The following is a 27067-nucleotide window of genomic DNA, read 5'->3' on the forward strand; positions in this document are numbered from 1 at the left end:
GATGGCATGTTGAACATCCAGTGGTCAGTATGAGAGAATTGTACTTAAAGGTGCAGTGTGTAGATTTTTGCGGCATCTACTGGTGAGGTTGTGAATTGCAACCAACGGCTCCTGTCCACCGCTCACCCCTCCCTTTACAGAAGCTACGGTGGCCCACACAGGATTAATATGTCGTCATTTTAGACAGCAAAGAGTAATGAGGTTTCTTTTAAAACGTAAATTAAGGAATTATATTTACTTACTAATTCAATAAAATTATGTTATTGTGAATATTACAGTTACTTGTTCATCATTGTGTCAGTGTTTTTCCGCTAGAACAACAGTGATGAAACGCGATCTGTAGAGCAGTTTGTCTGTTTAGGGCTACTGTAGAAACAATACGGCGACTTCCATGTGAGGGGACCCGCGGTGTATGTAGATATAAACTGATAATTCTAAGGTAATAAAAACATAATGGTTCATTAAGTAAGGTCTTTATACACACCTGAAAACATAGTTATGTATACTATATTGCATTTCTGTCTAGAGATCATCTTAAATATTACACATTGGACCTTTAAAGCACCTAATTTTAACTTCTCTAATAAAAGATACACAACTTTGTATGGTCCTGTCAGGCAGAAAAAATATAAACATGATGAATAGGACATGTGGCTTTGCATGGTTAAACAACATACTGCTGTTATCACTTAGGTTGTACTCACTTTTGTTGCCAGCTATTTTGACAGTAATGGCTGTATGTTGAGTTATTTTCAGAGGACTAAATCTATACTGCTATACAAGCTGCACATTGACTACTCTAAAATATAACCAAGTTTAATTTCTATAGTATCGTCCCTTGAGAAGATTTACTAAAATAGTTGCTGAAATGTGAGGGGTGTACTCACTTTTGTGAAATACTGTTTGTAAACGGCCAGTAAAAAACTAGAGTAAATACTTGCGCATATAGAGTGACAAGACAAGATCGCTGAGAGGAAGATCACAACAGCGATCATGGCTCAGATTGACATCTGTAACTAAGAGGACAAAAAAAAATTTAATTAATCGTAATCGAGGTAAAATGTTCAGTTAATCGTGATTTTGATTTTAGATCATATCGTCCAGCCCTATTAAGTACTTTATAAACACTCAAAACTAGTGTTTTGTTTATGAATGAATTTGTGTTTTTAAATGAATTGGTTGAACTCAGAGAGTCACTTGGTTTTGTTCCTGAGTAATATAGTTATTATTTTTTTGTATTAATTGTCTATTACTTTAAAATTATAATTTAAAACAGTAAGCTTTGTAAATTTGAATATTGATATTTTTGTTTCAATAAATGTTCACCCCACTGTATTTTAATACAGTTGAGATATGTTTAGTATGAATTTAAATGTAATTATTCATATGATTGCTGCTAATTGTCCAGTGACTGTTGCTTATGACTGAAAATCAAATTGTGAGGCATTGAACTTTGTTGTCAAGCTGTTTATGTGTAGATTAGTCCACATTTGTTTTCTCATTCTTTCCGTTACAGATCATCTGTTTACTTAATGTCTTCACCCCCCAGAAGTCATTGGAAGAGTTTCAGGATTTGTAAGTTTTGAGTTTAAGAATTTATGCCTCATTGCTGACCTTGTCATTTAGTGTAAGCTGAGCTTGTATGGTCGTAGGATGTATTGGTCCTTTGGCCCTCTGTGTTGTTATTAACATTCATAGTTTTGCTGAGACCACAATGCACTCTCGAGAGGAACTGATGAATTACGCTGTCCTACTGCTGCATGTGATAATTATAGCTTTAGGATAGAAAATTATATGTTATTAAATCAAGATTAATTACAACTCCTGACAACAGCACTTCTGTTGCTGTGTTTTACAGAAGTGTTGATACTGAATACTGACTCAAAGTATTAAGCTTTGGATCTAGGGTTGTTATATGCTAGTTAGTACTATGCATGTAAATAAATGTAAGAGAACATGAGCACAGAATCTGATTCCCTGTTTTCTCTCAGGTACTTGGTAATGGAACTGATGGACGCTAGTCTTTGTCAGGTGATCCACATGGACCTGGACCATGAGAGGATGTCTTACCTGCTCTACCAGATCCTGTGTGGCATCAGACATCTACACTCAGCCGGCATCATTCACAGGGTGAGATGTTATCTGCTTCCTTATTATCAGTAATGTGTCCGCATGTGTTATTGTCCCATTTTTGTTTATACAATGCTGTTTATATGTACTGCAAATTAATTGGTGTACAAACCAGTTAATATCTCCAGATAAACAGTTTGTTTAGTACATACATTAGAAAATAGCCAGCTACTATTATTATTTGTATCCTAAGGTTTGTACCAAATGGTTTCTTTAAAGAAGTGTAGACCAAATCCAGCAAGACACATCACCAGCTGTGTTCTCTAAATCATTTTACCTTACAACATATCAACGCGTGAGATATTTGTCAGCATGACAGTGAAACTATCATCTCTGTCCCCCAGGATCTGAAGCCCAGTAACATAGTAGTGAAGTCTGACTGCACATTAAAGATCTTAGACTTTGGGCTGGCCAGAACCGCCTGCACTAACTTCATGATGACACCCTATGTAGTAACCAGATACTACAGAGCACCAGAAGTCATCCTAGGCATGAAATATAAGGAGAATGGTAAAACTTTGTTTTTGTTCATAATGCTCTTGAAATTCAGTGGAGAGATCCAAATAAAATTGTGGTATTGATAATTGATTGTGTTTTTTTTGCCAGTGGATATCTGGTCGGTGGGCTGCATCATGGGTGAGATGGTCAAAGGAAGTGTCATATTCCAGGGCACTGATCGTATCCTCTTTACTTTTGTACTCTTGTTTGTCTGTCTTAGCCATTGAAAGAAAGCTATTTTCCTTAACTAAGTTAATCTCAGATATTGACCAGTGGAATAAAGTGATTGAAATTCTGGGAACCCCGTCTCTAGAGTTTATGAACCGTTTGATGGAGACAGTAAGGAACTATGTGATGAACAAACCCCAGTTTCCTGGAGTCAGTTTTAATGAGCTTTTTCCTGATTGGGCCTTCCCTGCAGAGACTGAGCATGACAAGATCAAAAGTAAGACCTTTTAACATTTGTCTGACCCCCCTCCTCTTTTTTTGGCTGTCTTACTTTGCTTTCTCTTTGCTGTACTCTTTTAATGGTATACTTTAAACAATTGCTTTGACACGTGACTTTTTACATAATTCCTAATGTAGCTAGTCAAGCACGAGACCTGCTGTCCAAGATGCTGGTAATCGATCCTGAAAGCCGCATCTCTGTGCAAGAGGCTCTCAATCACCCTTACATCCATGTGTGGTACGACCCAGCCGAGGCCGATGCGGTCAGTGCACCTCTATCCTTTTATGTCACTTTGTTCTGTCCAGTCCAGATGAAAGTGTTTTACAGGGCGTTTACGATGCCAAGGAGGTTCTCTCCTGAGACTAGGATGTATAATGATTGTTTTATGTGTTCAGCCTCCTCCGCAGATATCAGACAAGCAGTTGGAGGAGCGGGAACACAGCATTGAGCAGTGGAAAGGTACAAACGCCCTCTGCTGTCACTACCTCCTGCTGAGCTATAAGCTTCTTGTAGAAAATGAATGCCTACAGCAGAAATGATTACTGTGGTGAATTTATTCAAGATCATTTGCATTCTCATTTATTCTAAAGTAATGGAGTTTTGAGACTTGACCCTAGAACTTTGTGTTCTAAATGTCTGCTGAAAGGATGAATAGTAATTATTAGTGATTTTATAAAACCATGGAAAGACATAAAACTCTGTTTATGATTTGTTGGGTTTGTCTCTCACTACAGAGTTGATTTATAAAGAAGTAATGGACTGGGAAGAGAGGAATAAGAACGGAGTGCTGAAAGAGGAGTGTTTAGGTGAGTCACGTGTATAAATGTGAAAGCATTGTATATATGTGTATGTCTCTTGTTTAGTTGATAATGATTAGTGGGAAAACTGACAGAAATCGTGTTGTTTGACTTTAGACTGTAAATAGATGCAATAATTAACAAACAAATACCTTTACTTTCATTAAGAAGTCCCATTCTGAGACTGATTTGTTAAAGGGGCATTCAGTAGTTTGGTGCTAATTTAAAAAGTTCCGGCATTTATGAGTATTGAATGTCTGGATCAAAACACGGCGAAGAAGAAGCAGTTACAAGCAAATTCTTATGTAAGCAGATGCATATGTAAAATAATATGATCATTAAACAACATATAAATCAAAACTGCTTATAGTTTATGAATGAAATGTCGATCCTTCCAGGAAGTGGTATAGGACCATGCAGCCTTTGAATGTGTTGATGGAAGCGATCTATTCTCTGTTTTGATCATCATTCTGATTCTGATCCAGATATAGTCTCTTACAAAAATGCTATTTTCTCAGCTTTTTGTCTAAAATGTTGATTTTTGTTAATGAAACTTACCTACCTACAAGTGTTGATACAGTGCCTTGCGAAAGTATTCATACCCCTTTTTTTCATGTATGTTGCAGCCTTATGTTAAAGTGCCCCTATTATGCCTTTTCAAATATGATATTTCATGTAGTGTGTCATGTAGCTGTATGTGAACATAAACTATCTGCAAAGTTGTGACGCCGACAGTGCACTATAAATGAAGTTTTTGTCTAACAAAAAAAAAAAGAGTCGGCTCACATTCGCCTAAACGAGTCGTCAGCAATTCGAATCTTTTTTCTGTAACGGCCACACGTCACGAGCTACACATTTGCGTAATGTCCGCCCACGTTCAATTTCGCGAACAACTTGCCCGCCCACAAACAGTAGGCCTACCATTTTCACGTGGATTAACGTTACATCATGTCAAGAAGACGCCCTGCGCTGTGAGAGTGAATTTGTTTTATGCCCTTCCGAAAGATGAAACTACCAAGAATGAGTGGTTAACATTAATTTTTTCAACACCTCAGCAGTCCAATGCCAATCTTGTGTTGTGTTCGCGTCATTTTACTGATGACTGTTTTTCCAATCTTGGGGAGTAACGTTACAACGCGAGATTCACCAAACGCTTGGTTTTAAAAAATGGATCAGTGCCCAGTTTATTTGGACCGGCTTGCTCCTCTGAACTTCTACCTGTAAGTATGATTAATAATTGATGATTGTATTTTCTAGCGATCGTTCAAAATACGTCTTTGTGTACGTTATGGTGTGTAACAACCCCGCACATGTCTTGGTAAGCGGCTAACTTGCGTTTCTGTAGTTCTGTTGTTCAGCTGTGAGTGCAATGTAGTCTAAAAATTGTGATTGATGCAGCTTGACTGTCTGTCTGCCTTATTAGTTTAAGTAATGATAATGATAAACGATGGCTTAACGCAGTGTTATGGGTTGTACGTTACAGTGTTGAAGTTCACAACGTAGAGGTGTGCCCGGTTCGCTTACAAAAGCAAATTGCAAGCACTTTCCACAGTTATAATATGACACCCACTGAGAAACGTCCTGCTCCAGTCGTGCTTGCAAAACAGTTTCTTGTCGATGTGCCACTTCAACCGTTTCATCGTCAGACTCCGGCTCGAATTGATAGGGTAAAATCGAGGCTATCTTTTCTATGCATTAACAGGTCTTCACAGCTGTCATTCAGTTATGCCAATGGGCGTTTCGTTTTGCGCTGAAGCGGTAGACCAATCCAAAAGGACTGCACCATCTGACCAATCACAGCAGTGAGGGCTCACGGAAAGGAGGGGTTTAGAGAGACTGATTCTTCGAACTGCTTCACACGAGTCATTTACGAATCATTTAGAAACGGGGTAAAATTAAATCTAATTTTTGAGAAAACTAAAGTGTTTTTTGAACTTGCATACATGTAAACCTGTTTTAAGAGACTATTACAACAATATTAACTACCTTTAACATGGCATAATAGGGGCACTTTAAACTGCTTTAAATTCCTTTTTTTTTTCACATCAATCTTCGCTCCATACACCATGATGGCAAACCAAAAAAACAGGGTTTTAACATATTTGCAAATTTATTAAAAATAAACTTAAGTTATTCCATTGCATAAGTATTCATACCTTTATCTGGGACAGGTGAAATTTAGTTCTGGAGCATTCATATTGCTTGTAGATGTTACTATACTTTGAGTGAAGTTAACCTGCAGCAAATTCAATTGAATGGGTGTGATCTGAAAAGGCACACGTCTTAATAAAAGGTGACAATGCATATCAGAGCAAAAAACAAGCCCTGAGGTAAAAAAAATGCTTGTAGAGCTCAGAAACAGGATTGCATTAAGCCACACATGTGGCACAATCTGAGTTCAGAAAAAAATTCTGCTGCATTGAATGTTCAGAGAAGCATGTAGTACACGTTACCCTTAATGGAAGTTTGAAGCAACCAAGACTCTTCCTAGAGCTGGCCTCCTGGCCAAACTGAGCAATTCATAGAGAAGGGCTTTGGTTAGAGTGGTGACCAAGAACCTGATGGTCACTGTAGTTGAGCTCCATGATCATATTTGAAGATAGGAGAAACCTACAGAAGGACGAACATCACTTCAACACTCAATCTGGGCTTTATGGCGGTGTGGCAAGGCTCAATCCTCTCCTCAGTAAAGACATATGAAAATACACTTGGAATTTGCAACAAAGCACCTAAAGAACCCTCAGACTGTGAGAAACAAGATTCACTGGTCCAATGAACTTCAGTTTCAAGCATCATGTTTGCAGGAAACTAGGCACTGCTCTTCACCTGCAGAGTACCATCCCAAAACTAAAGTATGGAGGTAGCAGCCTCATGCTGTGGGACTTTTTTCCAGCAGCAGAGACTGAAGGACTCGTCAGAGTAGAAAAAAAGCTCAGTGCACCAAAATATTGAGATAGCCTTAATGAAAACCCAGTCCAGACCATTCAGAACCTCAGACGGGACAACAGGACAATGACTCTAAGCCAGGGGTCTCAAACTCAATTTACCTGAGGGCCGCTGGAGGCAGAGTCTGGGTGAGGCTGGGCCGCATCAGGTTTTCCACAAGAAAAGCTTTGTTAAATTTTTTTTATATTTATGGATTTTAATTTAAATCGTGAAGGCTAAATGGATCTGTCTGCCGCTGGCCGCTTGTTCGTTACTTTAAAAAGCTCTGTGAATGTCCTTGAGTGGCTCAGCAACAGCCTGGGCTTGAACCCAATCAAACATTTCTTGAGAAACTTGAAAATGTGCATCTGCCCCCATCCAACCTGACAGAGCTTGGGAGGTGAAGAGGTGAGGAGAAGAATGGCAGATAATTGACAAATGCTGATGTGCAAAGCTTGTCGCATCATAACCAAAAAGGCTGTAAAGGTGCTTCAGCTAAGTACTGAGTTAAGGGTTAAGAGTTAATGTGCTTATTTTAGTTTTCTTTCTGTTTTTTTTTTCAAGTTGTGACATTTTTGTGATTTATGATGTATGGAGTGTAGATTGATGCAGGAAATAAAGTAATAAAGCAGTTTAACATAGAGTAGCAATGTAACAAAACATGAAAAAAAAAAACTAAGGGGTATGAATACTTTCGCAAGGCACTGTAAAAAAGATTGCATGAAGCTAAAATAAAATGGGTTTTTCATTTAAAATCAGTGACTATTGCATGTTTAGATATTCATACAACAAAACATTCTGGGGGGCATTAAACTTGTGAAAATTATCAAAAATGCTGTTGGTGGCTGGCAAGTTTTATATATATATAAAAAAAAAGGTTAGTGGGGAAAGAGTTAACAGGTATTGGACCACTCTCTAAAACTTAGGAGTATCAGGTATTTTACATAAAGCTCAGAGACAATCATGCTGATCCATGTCAGTAGATGTCAGTGCATCTCCTAACACCATTGTGATATTGATACTTAAAGTACACAAAGAACAACAATGCTAACACTAGCTAAAGAACTTCTGAATGCACCTTTAAGAGGGTTACCATCATTTACAGGGAAACAAAAATACATTTAAATATGTTAACTGCATTCAGCAAATGTTCACCTCATAAGTTAGCCCTAATTTTAATGCATTGTTTTGTGTGCAGTAGACGGTACTGTGAACAGCAGCACCACTGCCTCCCAGTCATCCTCTATTAACGACATCTCGTCCATGTCGACGGAGCAGACATTGGCCTCGGACACCGACAGCTCCTGCATCGACACCCTAACAGGACCGTTAGAGGAGTGACTCAAGTGGCTTCCACCTCCCCGTCTTCTTGCTTAGGTCACACCCCTCTCCCTCACCTGTGTGGGCCATACTGTGGTCTTGACTGAAGAGAACTGTGGGTGCACGTTCATACGGTTTCAAGTTTACACTCTTAATCTTTCACTCTGAGTTTTAAGGGGCTGTTTTTCCCTCTGTCCCATCTTTCATATACATACATTGGCGTAATGTTAGCCTTTAGACACGTCGGTTGTGACTAAAGCTCAGATTACACACCAACCAAATCTTTATTATTCACTTCTGTTTTACTGCATCTTCACAGTTTAAGTTTTAGATTTTTAAAATAACTCAGTTTATAAATGGGCAAATAATAGTTAATAGGTTTAAGCTTTAATGCATTCACATTTCACTCCTTGTAAACTAATATTAATTCATCTAGTGGCGTTATTGCAGCAGCATGTGTAATATCTGGATTTATCCGTCATTTATGTCCCCTCTCTCTCTCTCTCTCTCTCTCTCTGTGCGATGTAGCTTTTATTACCATTTATTTCATCACCTAAAAGAAGCACAGATATAAATTCTCCAACTTTATAGCTAGTCAGCCCCTTTGGAATGAGTTCCTGTTACAAGTGTTGCTGCATGATGTTAACAAAGAACACTTCATAGACAGACAATGTAACTACAAATTACTGAAATACACCTAGAAACAGAACAATAGTGCCTGCCTCTGTACATAGTCACCATACACCCATTTTAAAAGAGAACCTAAAGTTGCTTTTCAGTTGGTTAGGGTGTAGTCATGTATATATACGTACATAGATTTGTGTAAATGTTCAGTTTTTCTTTCTTTGTGATTTTACAGCTTTTGAATATGCTTTAGCATATGTACTGTAAAACAAACTACGTAGATGGAACTTGAAATCGATTTAGAAAATTGCACATAGACCTTTAAAAAGTGTGCGTATTCCGTTTAAAATGAACAAAAACGTCTAGATATCAAATGAAAAAATATGGATGCAACATCCTAATCAAAGCCCCCTGTTCCTCATTCCAAGAGTAATGAATCACCGCTGACAAGTTCATGATGTATCTCATAAGATTGTACGTTTATTTGCATGAGCTAATGCAAACCATTGCCTTTTTTAATCTCCTCAAACTTGAAAAGCCCATAAGAATGTTGTACAAAATTTATGGTTTCTTTTCTTTTTCTTTTTTTTAAATAGACTTGTCAGCGGATTTTTATTTCTTCGGTTTCCTCTTGAAGATGTCCTTTGAGTGAAACACTTGTTTATATGGATTAACAAGGCCATATAATTGAATTTCTTTATATATGTCTCTTCAGCCTTAGGTTACTGTTTGCAGACTTGCGATTCAGTTATATACCATGTGCTTAGAGACTTGCTTTGAACTGTGTGGTTCTTTAACGGTGGTATTCAGGATGGAAACCCAGCCATTCATCAGTTTCTTTTTTTATTCATTGCTTTCTTTTTCCTCCAGTGTTGTAGCTATGTATGATGATGAGTCCTGTACTCTGCATTCATTTTTATGCATGATAACATAAGCCCTCCTTATCCCAGACTTGAGGACATCACAGAAACCTGTCCTCTGGTTGTAGAAGACGATTGGAAACTCCAAACTCATCTGACGGACTGAAACGGGCATGTTTGTAGATTGACTGGAGGATGAACTTAGCTTCACCATAACTTTCATGCCTTAAGCTTCTCATTATCTCTAAGGCTTGGCCTGGAGATCACAAAATGATTGATGGTAATGTACCTACAATCAAGGTTATTTTTCAGCAGGCTGGATTGTTTGCTACCATGCCACTTTTTTCTGGTTCTTAAGCTTGTGAGATTTCTTTTGGTGCTTCACTTTACTGTTAGCACAGTGATAATGTATTACAACAACGCAATAGTGCATTGTGTTCCATTTTCATTTGGGAGCCTCATGCACATTAGTTTCGCTCTTGTTATGAACACTAGTGATGGACCTTCAAGACGACGAACAAAGCTGGCTCACACTTTCTCAAGGGCTTACTTTCTCTTCTTTTAGGTGTCTGTTTCCCTTGGGGAGAGGGTGTGTGTTTGTGACTAGAGGTGGAATCAGTAATGACTTGAAGAATTATTCACTTTTTAGATATTCATTAACTATCTTTTGAAAGGCCAATTCGCACTGCACTGACAGCCAACCGATTACAGTATGTCACTTCTCAGACATTCCACCTCCCGACAAACGCAATGTTAAAATATTCAGTTGCCGAAAACAGCACTGGTTAATGCCACCAGACACTGACAGGGGTAACACGCTGACCCGACAAAACCCGACTAACGTCTGGTTGTCTTGTCTGACGGTGCAGTGTGCGTTGATCTTAAGAAAACCGTTCTCATGGTCATCAATCAAAATCTCAATCAAATCCTGTAAAAGGAATAGATATCTAACTGCTCTGTGCTAGTAATGTCTGTTTAGCTTTCATGTGTTTTGTATTGTTGTGCTACATATGGGTGCCCCGTCAGTGGGCTAGGATGGGAGTTACCCAAATCACAAACCTGTCTGAAACATATGCAAAACCTTAAATGATCCTCTATCTACAATAATACAGTGAGACTTCTTTTCTCTGCGAAAAGAAAAAAAGAAATTAAACATCTGTTACGACTGGCCAAATAAAAAACTCAAAGTACTGTTTGTTTTACGTTTTATTTCATATGGTACAAATGCATTCAGTTTATGAACAGTAAGTTTGTGTACAAGGTATGACTGTGTCTTGTGTTACCTACACAGGACCCAATTAAATAAAATGTACAGTGACCCTGAGCCAGGGCAGAGACTTTTTAAGTCTGAGCTCAATTATCTAGGGTCTAGTTTTACAATCTCTTTTCTCAAATATGGCATCCATGCTTACTTTTGGGTCATTCCATTGTCTTCGATCACTTAAATGGCAAAAAAAATGCCTTTAATATTATTTGGAACATGCTGGTCTGCACAGTTGTTCAAGCAACAGAACTGTACTTGAAAGTGGGGCAACGGTTTCCCTCAGGAATGCATCCTCATTTCTAACCGACTCCGGTTTTTACCAGTTATTACTTTAATATTGTTTTTTCCCTTGGTCTTGGAGTACCTTCTAACACTGAACATGTTTCATGTCTCCCTATTATAACTCATCAGTTCGTTGGTAGAAACTCCCAGACTTGGAATGAAGGTATCAGATAATAAAGACATCAAAAAATGATGCTATTGAGCAGGCATGGGCCAGTGTCCCTACAGAGTTTAGCTCCAACCTTGATAAAACTCTACTGTCTGTAGCCTTTTAGTAAGACAATGATTAGCTTGTTCAGGTGTGTTTGATCCAGGTTGGAGCTAAACAGGTTGGAGACCGGCCCTCCAGGACCGAGTTTGCCCATACCTGCTATTGAGGGTAACTCCATAGCCAAGTTAGAGTTGGAAAACACTGTTTTAAAACAATGAAACCTTAAAATGCTGTTTCGGTTGGAATTGTAGCAAAGCACATGAATGTTTTAAAAACTCTGAACGATGCGATTGGTTTTCCGGGCCTCTGCGTTAAGCTCGCCAAAAGTTTCGAAGAACTGTTCCATTTCCTGTTGCAGAGTGGTGTTCCGTTTGTCCGCGTCTGCACGGGCTCGCTCGACATTCCTCATCTTGATCTCAGCCACGCTGACCCAGCGCCGCTGCTGCTCTAGAGTTGAGTGCAGCCCTGCAACCTCCCCCTGAAGTACCTTGTTCCTTTGCTCCAGCCTGGGGTCAGAGAATGGGGTAAACGGGGTGGGGTGTTCAGGTACACTTATTTATTAATCCATTGTTTCTCAACTTGGTACATTGCACCCACACTGAACTCAGACTCAAGACCTGAAATGTAAGATTACAGAATGTCTACTGTTGGTGTTTCTTTAGGAACAGGGTTGGGAAATACTTTTTTGGATTAGCTCTCTTCCAGAATAAAAATTTCCTGAAAATTTGCTCACCCTCATTTAATTCAAGATGTTCATGTCTGTCTACAGTCGAAACGAAATAAAGTTTTTTGAGGAAAACATTCCAGGATTTTTCTCCATTAAGTGGACTTCAATGGGATCCAGTGGGTTGAAGGTCTAAATTCAATGCAGCTTTAAAGTGAGGAATAAGGGTCTTATGTAGTGAAAAGATCAGTCATTTTCTTTAAAAAAATAAATAAATAAAAATGATGTACTTTTTAACCACAAATGCTTGTCTTGCACTAGCTCTGCGATGTGCATCCGTGACTTCCAGGCATTATGTGGAAAGGTCACATGGTTAGTTCTTCATTTGTGTACTCCGGTTCAAAAAAGTAGGGTAGGGTGAAAAACTCATTTTCTCCCTTTGGAGAAACTCACCGCCATGTCATCCAAGATATTCATGTCTTTCTTTCTTCAGTCTCAAGGAAATTAAGTTTTTTGAGGAAAACATTCCAAGATTTTTCTCCATATAGTGGACTTCAGTGGTGCTCAACAGATTGAAGGTTAAAAATGCAGTTTCAGTGCAGCTTCAAGGGGCTCTAAATGACCCCAGCCAAGGAATAACAGGGCTTTTGATCTTCTTTGCATGTTCACTTTGTAAGCACTGGGTCAGTACTTTTGCAGTGATGAAGGATGATTTTAAAGTTGGAGGAGAAAATGAAAAATTTTCAACGTACCCTAACTGTATCGAATGAGAGCGCGCATCATAAAGCTAGACAAGACAAGCTATTGAGGTGCTAAAAAGTATATAAAGTTTTTTTTTGTTTTGTTTGTTTTTTAGAAAAAAATAAAAATAAAATTGTTTCGCTAGATAAGACCCTTATTCCTCGGCTGGGATCGTGTAGAGCCCTTTGAAGCTGCCATGAAACTGCATTTTTAACCTTAAATGTTTTCCTCTAAAACCTTAATTTCTTTGCGACTGAGGAAAGAAAGACATGAACATCTTGGGTGACATGGGGGTGACTAAATGGTCAGGAGATTTTTATTCTGGAAGTAAACTATTTCTTTAATGTAGGGGTAACCATCTCTGCTACTGGAGAGCTACCGTCCCGCATCATTTCGATCCAGTACTGCTCCAACACTGTCCACTGAACCTGTTTTTCAGCCTGTTTAAACATAGTACTATCCTTGTTATTTTATTAAAGAAGTCTGTTTTGTCTGGAATTGATTTTGCTCAAACGCCACTGCACCAAATCTGCTGTAACCATAGCCAATAAGGATATGTGATTGTCACTTGATTAGCTAAGAGACTAGTCAAATTGTCCCCTTTACTGGATTGCTAGTTAGTACTGTTAACAAACTCACATTCACAGCTGTTTCACTTTGAATATATGCTTCTGAATTAACAGGTGCTGGTATCAGGTAGCAAGACTACTGATAAAGTGGACTTACCTGTTGATTTTTGCCTCATACTCTGCTTTTTGCCTGGTCATCTGTTGACGAAGCCCTGCGACCAGGCACTGCATTGCATGGGAAGCTGGAAAACCAAGGGGCTCTTGAGGAGCATTTGGCAAAAAGACTTCACTGCTGCCAGTGCTTAAAGGCGCATCTGTGGGAGCTGAGGATGAGGCAGGGGAGTTAAGGCGAAGTTCTTCTTCTCTAGAGTCCATTCTGAACGAGGGGAATTGTCTTGGGGAGACATTGCAAGGGCTTGCAGCTCCACCGCTCCCACTGCCCCCATCCAAAGGCACAATCTCACAGGAGGACCAAGAGCTGCTGCTCTCAGCCACACTGGCAGTACCTTTGGCCTCCCTGTCTTCTATATATTGCTCCCCCTGCTCCTCAGTAACTATGTTGTCGTAGACCGATAAGTTACTATCCTGGGCTTCACTGCTGCCTCCACTTTCCCCTAGCACTTTCCCTGGTCCCCAGCTCGGTTCTTCCATGTCATGCCAGCTCCTTGACTGCATACATATTTGAACTCCAGCTTCCAGTGCTTTGCTCAAAGAAGAGCAGGCGGGTGGTGGGGTGGAGGGTGTGGGTACATGTCTTATATTGAGAGATTCTTGTGCTGAGCTGTGCTGACTGTAGTTGTCATAAATCACAGTAGAGCTAGTTGGTGAAGAGTTCTCTAGAAGTAGTTGCTCTGTCTCTGATAAATGGGTAATGTTTTTATCACAAGGGATTTGAAAAGACCCTCTCCTCTCTGTGTTTAATGGTAGAGAGTGTTTATGTGTACAGGCTACAGTCTGATCTGGATGGACCATGTGATCTTTGCTCAACAGAGGCACCCTCAGATGGGCAGGTGGTTCGTGAACCCATTCCACAAGGTTACTGTGTCTTTGTATGGGGTTGGTGGCTTGTGAAGATGTTTCAGGAGGGTTGCAGTTCTCTCGGGAGAAAAGCAAGTTGTGCTCACGGATGAGTTCAGACATTAGATGTTGCACAACTGCTGCCCCTAGTAAAGGAGAAAATAATGTAAGTGCACAGTCCACAGATTTGAGGCAAACAGTGTCACATGACCTCACAAGCATGTGAGTACATACACTAAGCTTTAGAGCTATCTAAATCTCAGTTGAAGCTAGGACTTTGCCTGGATTTGCCACAGACCCTATTTATGAGTTCCTAAATATTTCTCACCTCACCTCCTCAGCTTTAGGCCTTAGGATATTTGGCCTAAAAACAGTTGCCAAGTTCTAGATAATCATCTTGTTGACATTGGAGTATGACTGGACATCATTGAAGATTATGGAAACCTAAATATAGCTCACCTCCAATTATACTTTCTGGGTCCTCAGCTTTAGGCCTTAGGATATTTGGGCCAAAAACAGTTGCCAAGTTCTGGATACTCATCTTGTTGACATTGGAGTATGACTGAACATCATTTAAGAATCTGGAACAGAAATGTGTCATAGGTGTATTATCTGATGTGAGTCATGTTAAACTTACGTGAATAGAAACATCTTCTATGCCTGGGACGCCAACGTTGGTTCTGGAGAGCCACAGTCCTGCCGAGTTCAGCTCCAACCCTAATCAAACACACCTGAACAAGCTAATCAAGGTTTAAGGGGTTCTAGAAAGCTACAGGCAGGTGAGTTTTTTCTAATCAAGTTTAAGCAAGACTGTGGCTCTCCAGGACTGACGTTGGCCACCCCCTGTTCTATGCCATCTATGCCAATAACTAAATATATGGGGCTTTCACACCACATAGTTCTAAGAACTTAGTTATAGGGACTAGCAAGCAGGGTGGTTCCTAGAGAACCAATTTCTCGCTTGGGCCATTTTCCTGGTTGCTTTTACACAGGCAGCAGGAACTCTGAAGCAGCATTCACAAACGTCAACAACCTGTGAATGGAGGACGTTGTAATTGGAGCGGTTTTTGTTGTGTGTCAGTGGTTTCGTGATAATGGAGGTGATAGTTCAGTGGTAGGAGTTGGTAACTGTTTTAGACCCTACTCAGAAGTAGGAACTAATTTATTTCCCCCAAATAGAGTTCCTAGAACTAAAGTTCCTAGTTCCTGTGGTGCAAACGCACCAAAAACGGGTTCTCTTGGCAATAGTTCTAAGAACTATAAAAAGGTTCATCTGGTGCGAAAGCCCCTACATAAATCCATACATTTTTGGATTAAAAAAACTTCAATCTTACTGGCAGATGTATTTCAGGAGGTTGAAGTTTGCTACAGGTAACTCATAAAGGAGTCTCTTCAAGTCTTGCAAACCCTAAAGTACAAGATTAAATTAAAATAAAAGACAAAATTCTCATTGGTTCCTAAATTAATTTTTTTTGTGCTGCTCTTTGAAGTGAGTGATGGTTAACTATACCTTTTCTCTGTCTATGGGGATTCTTTTGCCACATACAAGAAACTCTTCGTAGCGGGAAAATGGCACCAGAGGTTCAGGCAGCTCCCTGAGGTATAGCTTTAGCAAAGATGCCACTGTGTGAACATCTGTGCTGCTGGGAGAGCAAACGTATTCACTACAAGAGTAAATATACTTACACATTCACTTAAGTATCTGTACAGTTGCGTTTTTAAAAATAAATTAATTTACTTGTACACTATTTATTCCCATATCCTCTGTATAAAATTAGCCAGAGTTCTAAATTAGTCTTCCTCTGTGTAATATTATATGTGACTCTGGACCACAAAACCAGTAGCATGGGTATATTTGTAGCAATAGCCAAAAATACTATGGGTCAAAATTATCGATTTTTCTTTTATGACAAAAATCATTAGGATATTAAGTAAAGATCATGTTCTATGAAGATATTTTGTCAGCTTTCTACCATAAATATATAAAAACTTAATTTTTGATTAGTAATACGCATCACTAAGAACTTAATTTGGACAATTTTAAAGGCGATTTTCTCAATATTTTCACCCTCAGATTTCCAAATAGTTGCATCTCAGCCAAATATTGTACTATCTGAACCATTTTTTTTTTAAATATTGGCCCTTACAACTGGTTTTGTGGTCCAAACTTTAGTGTTGGGCAAACTTTAGACTTAAAAGAATCAACTCTTTTAATTTCTGAGTTTAATCGAATTGCCAAAATCTGTTAAGAAGTTACGATAAAATGTAAAGAATTACAATTCAGAAAGAAAATATTCAGATATGTACCACCACCATGGTACATACATTTAAGTACAAATTTCAATAGATGGCATTTTAAACAGATCTGTCTGTAAAGCCTATATAACTTTCAAGATTTTAAACATTTTGTTTTGACAACTTAATTTCCTAGTTAAAGATCTTAGTTACATTTACAGCAGTTATATGAATGTCTTATACTTCCTTAAATTCAAAACATTTACAATCAAATTCTGTATGATGAATTCTGAATGACAATCTTGGTAGATGTTACACAGCTATGTCTGGTAAAGATAAAATCTTGCACTCTCAAGCAAATATGTACATTATGCTGATTTAAACTGCTCTGCTGTGCCTTGTTTCCATTAGCGTCATTCTCTTACTTGTCAAAAGATGGTTTCTCCCCAGCATCAAAAGCTTCCTGTAGCTCTTTAACCAATGTGGCTTGACCAGGCTGCCTGAAGAGTCCCACCTCGGTGAGCCCATGTTCTCGGATAAAGTCAACACACTGCTCCACCACCAAAGGAGCCATGTGATCTCCATACCTCCTCTCATACAGGACTGTCTCCTCCAACCTTTGACCAAATACACCTGTGATGATAAAACACAGGTATAGAGCTGTCAATGTCAGACTCTGTTTAGCTCCTTAGTTACATAATTGTGTTAACTGAGAGAGTGGGAGCACTTAGTATAAATGCAGTTAACCTCAAAAGATCAAGTCTGCGTAAATAGAACAGAATGCATCAAACAATAATAACGCACTGCTAAAAAGCAGCTTTAAGATTAATGCACGCTGCAGCTGCACTGCACCAAAATCTACCTCTGTGTGTGATGGTGTGCGCTCTCCCTGCCTAATATTTAATACTCACGTCTTCTGAAGCTCAGCACCCTTTTTATCTTCCTGTAAGCGGAGTGAGACAGATAGCTTCCAGTCCGCTGGATTGTCTGCTTGTTTTCAGGCATCGTTTCTTGTGTGTCTCTCTTCAATTATGTCGTCTTTTTTTTTGGGACACAACTCATCCGCTATCCTGACCTCACCCTGGGATGTTTTTAGTCTTCGTAGCGATCCTGAGACTGGCACCGTACCAATGTCCTCACTGAACCTAAATCCCTTTTGCTCATGTTTTGCAAACTTGTTTGGTCTAGAACTGGATGTTCCTTTCCCTTTGCTCTTTCTCCTCCCTCTCTGTCGCTCCTCTGTCTGCAGGTAAGGTGATGAGGCTTAGTCCTCCGAAGAGAAGCTCTCTCTCTCTCCTGTTGATGTGCAACACTGACCCTCCAACTCAGATATGCGTGCTTATCAGATATATCAGCATTCCAAATCAGATGACAGTCCTCATTCTGAAAGAGGAGGCATTGTTCAAGTGCTCACCTCTTATTTAGAGCATGTCTATAAAATGTTCCTTGAGTTTCAATTCGAAGAGTCCAAAGAGTAGCAAACGTCTTATTAAAAAACAAACTGTTTGTTAATTAATTTGGTGCCCTTAGTCCTAAAAAGAGAGCAGATTAAATTTGTCAATTCAATATGTCCTGATGGATAGTTATTGAACCACTTGCTCCATGCTTTTGTCCATCCAGTGCACGACCTCTTCCAGGGTTCTTCCTGTGGGAGCTCACTGATGAAGTCCTTTTCAATTAAATGAGAAGTCTGGTTCAAAGTAGATGTTCTCTGTGACACCGCTTCTTGAAGTGGACATCTCCGTCATATGCCATTGTTGATGGTGACATCAACAGAGACATGTCTGCGTTCGCCTCTGTAGGGAGGTTATGTTTGTCTGGACTTAATTGTCCAAGTCTCCAGTGACGTGAGTCAGCACCTCCTCGGTTTACTGTCAAATTAAGTCTACCTCCCTAACTAAATTGCAAACACTGTTGTTGATTGTAAATGGTATTTGTCTTGTACTGTCTGTTTTCTGTTGTCTTTTTTCCGACCTCTTTCCTGTATCAAGCTACTCCACTGCAGAGTTACTGGAGTGTGGCCAAGGTGGCGCCAACACCTTCTGTTTCCGCTATTTCTGTCCCCTCACCATGAATCATTAACACCACAAAACACGGATTGACTAAAAATAAATGAGCTAGAACTTTCTGCTGGTTACTTTCTGCTATATCTCCCTTTCTTTCTCTCTGTCCCTGTGTACCTCACATGGCTTGCATCCAAGAATTTTCCATTGGACACAGCCGAACACACCCCTCAAACCCTTTTTATACATTTGTGCCCAGTAACTTGGCCCCTGATGAGAATCCCAGTCTAAAACAGATCACTAGACATTGGTCCAGTGAGTGTGCCATGCATGTGAATGTGGCTGTGTTATCTGAAGGGGCATCTCTCACCTTTTAGGAGCCCCAGAGCTGTGTAGAGTTATGTTGGAGAGGTAATGTAGGGAATTCATTGGGAATGTTAATCTCTCCTGGGAAACGAGTGGCAACATGGACTCTGCATCTTAAGTTTCACCTTCAGCTCAGATTTGCATGAACAGGGATAGACTCAGAAGTTTCATAATGGCTCAAGACTTGAGACTTGAGAACAGATTGTCTTTGTAAAATAATGTCTGCTTGGTGTTTGGGTTATGTTAGGTTATGTTAGATGTTGATGTTAGAAATTGTAATTTAATGCATTATATTGATGAATACTAGGATGATTTGATAAACACTTCAATTCTGATTCAATTTTGAAATATTTAATTGATTCATATGATTCAAATTTGGCCATATTTCTAATTCTCTATATACACTGCCATTCAAAAAGTTTGGGATCAGTAAGATTTTTGATGTGTTTTTAATAGTCTCTTATGCTCATCAAGGCTATATTATTTGATAAAAAATACAGAAAAAATAATGCTGTTTATTGCCATTTCTAATACTGGTTTTCTATTTTAATATACTTTGAAAACAATTTATTTCTGTGATGCAGCGCTGAATTTTCCTCAGCCATTATTCCAGTCTCCAGTGTCACATGATCCCTCAAAAATTATTCTAATATGTTAAAAAGTTAAAAAGAACAACATTTACTCAAAATAGATATCTTTTAGAGTCTTTACTATCACGTTTTATCTATTCAACACATCCTTGCTGAATAGAAGTTTCATAAAAAAGAGAGAATTTAATGACCCTAAACTTGTGAACAGTCTCGTATATTTTAACACAATTTTTTTTATATTTTGATTAAACACTGTTCTTTTTAACTTTTTAAGAATCCTGAAAAACATATCATAGGTCCCAAAAATTTAAGCAGCACAACTTGATTATAGATCAGCATATTAGAATGATTTGTAATGATACTGAAAATTCAGCTTTGCTTCACACAAATAAATTATATTGTAAAGTAAGAAATAGAAAACTGTCATTTTAACTTGCAATTGTTGTTTGTTTTACACATTTACAGTTTTTCCTGTATTTTGATCAAATAAATGCAGTCTTGATGAGCATAAGAAACTTCTTTAAAAAACATAAAAAATCTTACTGATCCCAAACTTTTGAACAGCAAAATATTAATGCTATAAATTATATAATGAACCTTCTAACTTGGTAGACAAAATTCATTTTAAAAACTGCATACTAGCTAATATAAAATTAAAAGTGGCAATTAATTTGACACTAAACTAAAAAAATATTTTTAATTATTATAAAGTCCAGCTCATACCATGCGTTTAATCATAAATGGGATCACACTGTTTGCACTGTAGGCTGTTTTGATTCACTAAAAATAATGAGTTCATAAGAGTCATTTGTTTGTGAATCAGACTTATTACACTGTGTTATTGCATGTAACTAGTTTATATGTTCACATTGACTCAAACTTAAAATATGACTTCCTTTACTATGGGCCTATAGACTTACCAGCCAGAGTGTCCTGCTACTGGAATAGACCCTCTTTGCAAAGTTTTTAACATCATAAATCTAGCCGTTTTTTCCCTATTTTTTCAGAAACTTAGTCATGGATTTTGCTATTAGGGCAAATGGGAACAAAAAAGTTCTATTCGTTGTAGTTTCCGTTCACTAATATAAAAGTATAAACTATAAAACTTCCACTGAAAACCTTGGAAATGTGAAGGGGGATTGTTTAAATGAAGATTTTTTTTATCCTGCTATTATGCATATATTTGTACTTTATGAAAATAGATATTTTTGTAGTAGTGTCTTGTACTCACAAAGCTGCTACTTTGTATGGGATTGTATGGATGTGATGGGGGTTGACGGCTCTCATGAGAAAAGCAAGGTGTACTGTAACATCATTATTCCCAGGCACGCTGCCAAGACGGACACACAGCTGCCGCCCACAACCCCTGACGCTCTCACTCCAACATGTGCTGCAAGCAATAGAGGAAAAGACTGAACCACTGAGAAAAGTTGCTTCAACTCTGAATAACACTAGCTGGAAAACACTTGCCAACTTTGTTTGCAATGTTTTTAGCAAAAATTATGAGGAATATTCTTGATATTTGCTGTTTTGAATGACATCAGCTTAAGCAGCATGTGTTTTTCGGCATTTTATGAGATTTGCGACAGGGTAGACAAAGTGCGGTCTGTGAGGACACTAGTCATTAGAGTGTGTAATGCAAAGCCCATGATTTGGAAATGACTGGAATGTGTGTGTATTGTGTGAATGGGTTGTTATGTCTACAGCTGGAGCCATAAGACTGGATCTGCTGTTTCATCGTTTTCAGACAGTCAAGTCACACCAAATGTCAAACTATCAAGTGTTTTATCATGAGAATGACTTTCACAGTCCTGGATTTTCCAGAGACCGCAGAGTATAGACACAAAATTAGTCAGATTTTTAAGTCCTTAACTAGTGTGTGTGTGTGTGTGTGTGTGTGTGTGTGTGTGTGTGTGTGCGCACCTGGTATTCATCACGTTGTGGGGACCAAATGTCCCCACAAGGATAGGAATACCAGTAGATTTTGACCTTGTGGGGACATTTCTCAGGTCCCCATGAGGAAACAGGCTTATAAATCATGCACAATGAGTTTTTTTTGATGAAGTAAAAGTATGCACAATCTCCTGTGAGGGCTAGGTTTAGGTATAAGGTAGGTGTAGGGCGATAGAAAATACGGTTTGTACAGTATAAAAACCATTACGCCTATGGAATGTCCCCATAAAACATGTAAACCCAACATGTGTGTGTGTGTGTGTGTGTGTGTGTGTGTGTGTGTACCTGTAAAAGGTATCCAGACGCCCTTATTTAGGCTCTTCAGCCATTCCTCCCCCTGACCACAGCTGTTTGACAGGAAGAAATATGAGCCAGGACTAACCAGTACATCTCTGTTTCCTCCTAATGGAAAGACAGGGAGAACACATGGAAAAAGTTAATTCATTTATCCAATCAAAAAACCCAAAAGTCAGTTAATTAGATCCCAAAGAAATTTTGCAGCACAATTTACCTATATCATAATCTTGATTTATAATCTGATGCACACATGCATGCATAACATATAATTCCTTAGGAACAAACACATTATTGACTATTATAGATCAAATTTGTGCAAACCACATGGATTTGTCACAAAGACTTGTTTTTATATTTGTTTTCCTACCTTTTTGAATATTTCCCTTGGTAACCAAACCCGAAATGACAAATCCACACACTCATAAACTGCCACTGTTTTTTCCATTCTGTCACAGTCTGACATATCAGTATGGCTGCTCTGTGGGTGCTGGGAAATTTGGGGTTTGAATTTACAATGTTTGTTTTAAAAAGTGTTTCTGATGATAAACTTTGTCTTCAGAGTGCAGTACACTCTTAAAAATAAAGGTTCTTTATTGGCATCAATGGTTCCATGAAGAACCTTGAACATCCATGGAACCTTTTAAATGCAGAAAAGGTTCTTGATGGTCAACAAAAAGTTCTTTAGATTTTTAATGTTCTTCAAAATGGTTCTTTTAATAACGGTTCACTAAACGGTTCTTTGGGGAACCAAAAATGGTTCTTCAATGGCATCACTGCAGAAACACCCTTTCGCAATCTTTATTTTGAAGAGTGTAAAGCCTAATGCTAAGTAGTTTGTATTGCTCTGTATTGCGTGTGAAAAATCGTTGTAGGTTCTTAATGTTCACTGTGTCCTTCAAGTCCATCAGTGAGCTAACTGGAAGACTGCCCAAGATAAATCAGATTACTATTTCTTATCTTTAAGCACCACAAGAGTTCAGTGAGGGAAAAGGAGAGCATTGATTTTCATAATTAAATTAAAAACTCTTGCCATTTTTTCTCCTTCATGCATTTCTCAGAGACAATATTAATCATAAGATGGGTCTCGGTCACAATTAAAGTATGCCCCAGATTCCACTCACATTTGCCAGTAGAGTGCAGTAATTAATTCCAAAGAGGACACTTTCTGTAACAAGACGAGAGCTGTAAAAAATCCAGCTAAGTGGTTTATCAATACCGAGTGCTCGCCGAGGCTGGCCTGAGCAATAATGATATTAAAAGGAGAGCATTGAAATGCCATGAAAGGGCATTTCATAGATTCAGAGCGGTGGCTGCCACAGTGAGAACCAGATCCTCTGACAGTCATTGATACAACAGTCAAGTACGACTTGCCAAAAACACCAGTGGAGAATATGGAGTTAAAAGGTTATTTTACTCAAAAATGTATTTATTTACCCTTGTGTCTTTATTGTATGACACTCTTTTTTCCCTCCATGAAACAATGCAACAAGAGCAGGGTGTGAAACCTTTTTGAATTTGAAGAGTAGGGTAAATTTAACTTATTTTTTGTCTTCTGAGAAAATCTTCTGTAGTTTCTGAAGGGCAGTACTAAATAAAAATATATATATATTTAAGCAAAACAAGAAAAATGTACACATCTTCATTCTGTTCAAAAGTTTACACCCATGGCTTTTAATGCATTGCGTTTTCTTCTGGAGCATCAGTGAGCATTTGAACCTTCTGTAATAGTGTAAAAGAAATTATTCCGAAAAAATAAGGAACCAATTTCATTCCAGTGACTCTTCTTCAGTGTGGAAAGGTCTAAAAGACATCACCAATTACAAGACACCATCCCCCAGCACTGTTGAGAATCAGCAACTGGCAGACGATCTGAATGAGTTCTATTGTAGGTTTGAAGAAACACCATTTACACCTCCAACAACACCCCTCTCCCCCACTCCTGCAACTCAAATTCAATTCAGTGAAGATGAGGTGCGCCAGGTCTTCAAAAAAAAAAAAAAAAAAAAAAGAAGAAAGGCACCAGGCCCTGATGGTGTGACACCAGCCTGTCTGAAATCCTGTGCTGACCAGCTGGCCCCCATCTTCTCACAGATCTTCAATAGGTCTTTAGAGTTGTGTGAAGTCCCCGCCACATTCAAACGGTCAACAATTATCCCCATTCCGAAGAAACCCAAAATAACAGGACTTAACGACTACAGACCTGTGGCGCTAACATCTGTCGTCATGAAGTCGTTTAAAAAACTGGTTCTGGCTTATCTGAAGGACATCACCGGACCCTTACTGGACCCCCTGCAGTTTGCTTATCGAGCAAATAGGTCTGTAGATGATGCAGTGAACATGGGTCTACATTTCATCCTGCAACATCTGGATAAATCAGGGACATATGTGAGGATCCTGTTTGTGGACTTCAGTTCAGCCTTCAACACTATCATCCGAAACCTCCTCCTGCCCAAACTAATTCAGCTCTCTGTGCCCACCTCAGTCTGTCAACAGCTTCCTGACAGACAGGCAGCAGCTAGTGAGGCTTGGAAAATTCTCATCCAGCACCCGTACTATCAGCACTGGCGCCCCTCAGGGTTGTGTCCTCTCCCCACTGCTCTTCTCCCTGTACACTAATGACTGTACCTCTAAAGACCCCTCTGTCAAGCTCCTGAAGTTTGCAGAAGACATCACACTTATTGGCCTCATTCAGGACGGTGACGAGTCTGCTTACAGACAGGAGGTAAAAGAGCTGGCTGTCTGGTGCAGTCATAACAACCTGGAGCTGAACACACTCAAAACTGTGGAGATGATCATGGACTTTAGGAGGAACCCCCCTGCTCTCCCCCCACTCACCATCATGAACAGCACTGTAAACACAGTGGAGTCATTCAGGTTCCTTGGCAACGCCATCTCTCAGAACCTGAAATGGGACATTCACATAGACTCCATTGCATAAAAGGCCCAGCTGAGGAAGCTTAACCTGCCACAGGAACTGCTGAAACAGTTTTACTCTGCCATCATTGAGTCCGTCCTCTGCACTTCAATTACTATCTGGTTCAGCTCAGCTACCAACTCTGATCTCAGAAGAATACGTCGGGTAGTCCGGACAGCTGAACGAATCATTGGGACATCCCTCCCTACCCTTCAGGATCTGTACTTATCCAGAGTACGCAAAAGGGCTGGCAAAATCATTTTGGACCCCTCACATCCAGCACACTCACTTTTTGAACTTTTACCATCTGGTCGGCGCTACAGAGCACTGAGCACCAAAACGACCAGACACAGAAACAGTTTCTTTCCTCAGGCAATCCATCTCATGAACACTTGATCATGGAACATACAACACTATTATACACTCTTTACTCATTACTCAGTTATTTTATTTAATGCACATACTTACTTACATTCAAATATTGCACCTAATATACCTGTACATAATAAATTGAATATTTTTGTATATTGTGTCTGCTACTTTTGCACATTGTCTGTCTTGTATACTTGTATATTGTTCTTTTTATAATCTGTGTTGTCATGTCACTGTCATTCTGTAGCACTGTGGAGCTTCTGTTACTAAAACAAATTCCTAGTATGTGTAAACATACCTGGCAATAAAGCTCATTCTGATTCTGATTCTGATTCTGACTAGTTGCATACGAGCCTCTCAGTTGTTCTCAGTGTAAAGATGGAGCTTAAAATCATACAGTCATTGTTGGAAAGGGTTCAAATACACACAAATGAAAAACCGAAGAATTTTTGGAACTGAAAGGGTTTTTCTGAAGAACAGCCAGTTTAACTGTTCAGGACAAACAAGGGACTCATAAACAACTATCACTAAACAAAAGAAAAAAAAAACAGCTGTGAATCATTCAGGTAACAACACAATATTAAGAATCAAGCATATGTAAACTTTTGAACGGGGTCATTTGTAAAAATTCATCAATTATTTTCTCTTCTGGACTATATGTAAATGTATTTTATGTGAAATATCTTATTCAGGTGAGTACTAAATAAAAATAACATGCATTTTGTATAATCCCTCTTATTTTAGTAACATTTTGCAGTTTCTGCAAGGCGAATGCAAACTTTTGACTTCTACTATGAGAACCAGTGGAAGAAGTTAATTCATTGACACAATCTCTGTGACAGGAATTCTGCATGTAATAAAGAGTAGCATGGGGGTAAGGGACTCTGTTTTTAGGGCTCAGTAATTAAAACAATGGTAAATGCTTCCTTGTAGTAGTTATGTGGTGTAAAAACAATAGTCTAGTCTTCCACCTCATGTTTGCATGAATTAGAAGGCCTTTCCTTCTTTCTTTTTTTAAAATCCATGGTACAATGTAGAATGTTAACATTTATGACTCTCACTTCTCTGTTTGAGGTGTTATGTCTAACAATAACATTACTACTATGCAACAGGCAAACAATATAGCAGCAGAGCCATGTTATCTATCCTCATTTTCGGATCTCTCTGTAAATTACACTGATTTACAGTCACTCGGTTTGCTTGTCCCACCCGAGTCCTTTATTTTGAATGCCTCTCCTGCACATAAAGTCAAACCAGCTATATACCTGTCGCTTCTTGGCTTTAATATATTCGCAAGTGAAATCTCGGTCAACGCGGCATGGGGTCTGTCCTTCATGTTCTTCCCCTCAAGCACTTAAAATAATCACTTGACCCAGAAACTCCTGCAAACCATATCTTTGAGGTTAAGCTGCTAGTTATGAGCTTTGCTCAATATGTATCATCTGTATACTATCTATTTATAATATTTAAGATAATTTAATGTATATATGTTTATTAGTATTTATACAAATATATATAAAATATTAATTATGCTGCAAAAAAGTTCTCACAAGTTCACACAATCAGAACAACTAACATACAGGTGGAAAGTAGCAAAGCACTCGCTCACCTTTCTGTGCAGCACTGTTGTACTTCCAGGACTTGAAGCAGGTGAGTCCCATCCTGCAGGTAGACGTCTCTTGAGATGCCTCAGCCGAGCTCAGATCCTCTGTGGGTATGCATCATCATCATTGGCGCTGGGGCTCCTGGGGCTCCTGCGGCTGCTAATCAGTGGAGGCTGGCCAGGCTGGCGGCATCCCTGAGCGCAGGCTCCCCAGCACTGCCATGGCCTGGACTGAAGCCCCATCTGTCTCTCTATCCCTATCTCCCTCCTCATCCATCTCATCAATAAAGCCCCAGCCCTATCCCGTTGGCAGCCGCTTTGCTGGGGGGAGATGGAAGGGCGGGGCATGGACCCTCTGCGGCAGACTATTCCGGACACGCATGC

General features: G+C 39.1%; 2 protein-coding genes across 4 annotated transcripts in view; one reads left to right on the plus strand and one right to left on the minus strand.

The window, feature by feature from the left end:
• Nucleotides 1-10793, plus strand: part of mapk9 (mitogen-activated protein kinase 9) — a 32082-nt gene extending 21289 nt beyond the window's left edge. Inside the window, exons 4-12 of one of the 2 annotated variants that reach the window (XM_073824498.1) lie at nt 1517-1575; nt 1992-2130; nt 2475-2640; nt 2737-2808; nt 2891-3073; nt 3214-3338; nt 3472-3535; nt 3811-3882; nt 7997-10793. In XM_073824498.1, the coding sequence (XP_073680599.1) occupies nt 1517-1575; nt 1992-2130; nt 2475-2640; nt 2737-2808; nt 2891-3073; nt 3214-3338; nt 3472-3535; nt 3811-3882; nt 7997-8139 (1023 nt within the window). In that variant the 3' untranslated portion in view covers nt 8140-10793. The remainder of the gene's footprint in view (nt 1-1516; nt 1576-1991; nt 2131-2474; nt 2641-2736; nt 2809-2890; nt 3074-3213; nt 3339-3471; nt 3536-3810; nt 3883-7996) is intronic. The other variant, XM_073824499.1, reaches the window with a different exon arrangement.
• LOC141292480 (rho GTPase-activating protein 24) lies at nt 10791-18536 on the minus strand. 2 transcript variants are annotated; one of them, XM_073824497.1, is made up of 7 exons: nt 17497-18536; nt 17011-17218; nt 15861-15990; nt 15685-15758; nt 14810-14931; nt 13491-14496; nt 10791-11865 (listed from the first exon to the last, which is right to left on the minus strand). In XM_073824497.1, exons 1-7 carry the CDS (start codon nt 17588-17590, stop codon nt 11628-11630), a joined length of 1872 nt encoding a protein of 623 aa, XP_073680598.1. In that variant the 5' UTR covers nt 17591-18536; the 3' UTR covers nt 10791-11627. The 2 variants fall into 2 exon arrangements, with proteins under 2 accessions (XP_073680598.1, XP_073680597.1); XM_073824496.1 differs by having other exon boundaries at nt 15861-15993.
• Between the last annotated feature and the right edge of the window lie 8531 nt (nt 18537-27067).

The sequence above is a fragment of the Garra rufa genome, chromosome 19 (genome assembly GCF_049309525.1).
Source record: "Garra rufa chromosome 19, GarRuf1.0, whole genome shotgun sequence".
Classification (NCBI taxonomy): Eukaryota; Metazoa; Chordata; class Actinopteri; order Cypriniformes; family Cyprinidae; genus Garra; species Garra rufa.

Excerpts from the sequence above, each read along its gene's own strand:
- LOC141292480 (XM_073824496.1), bottom strand. The coding sequence starts at position 17,590 with ATGCCTGAAAACAAGCAGACAATCCAGCGGACTGGAAGCTATCTGTCT. Across the intron at positions 17,219-17,496 it reads GGTGCTGAGCTTCAGAAGAC|GTGTATTTGGTCAAAGGTTG; the intron begins GTGAGTATTAAA and ends TTATCATCACAG. Across the intron at positions 15,994-17,010 it reads GAGAAACCATCTTTTGACAA|CAGCACAGATGTTCACACAG; the intron begins GTAAGAGAATGA and ends TTGCTCTCCCAG.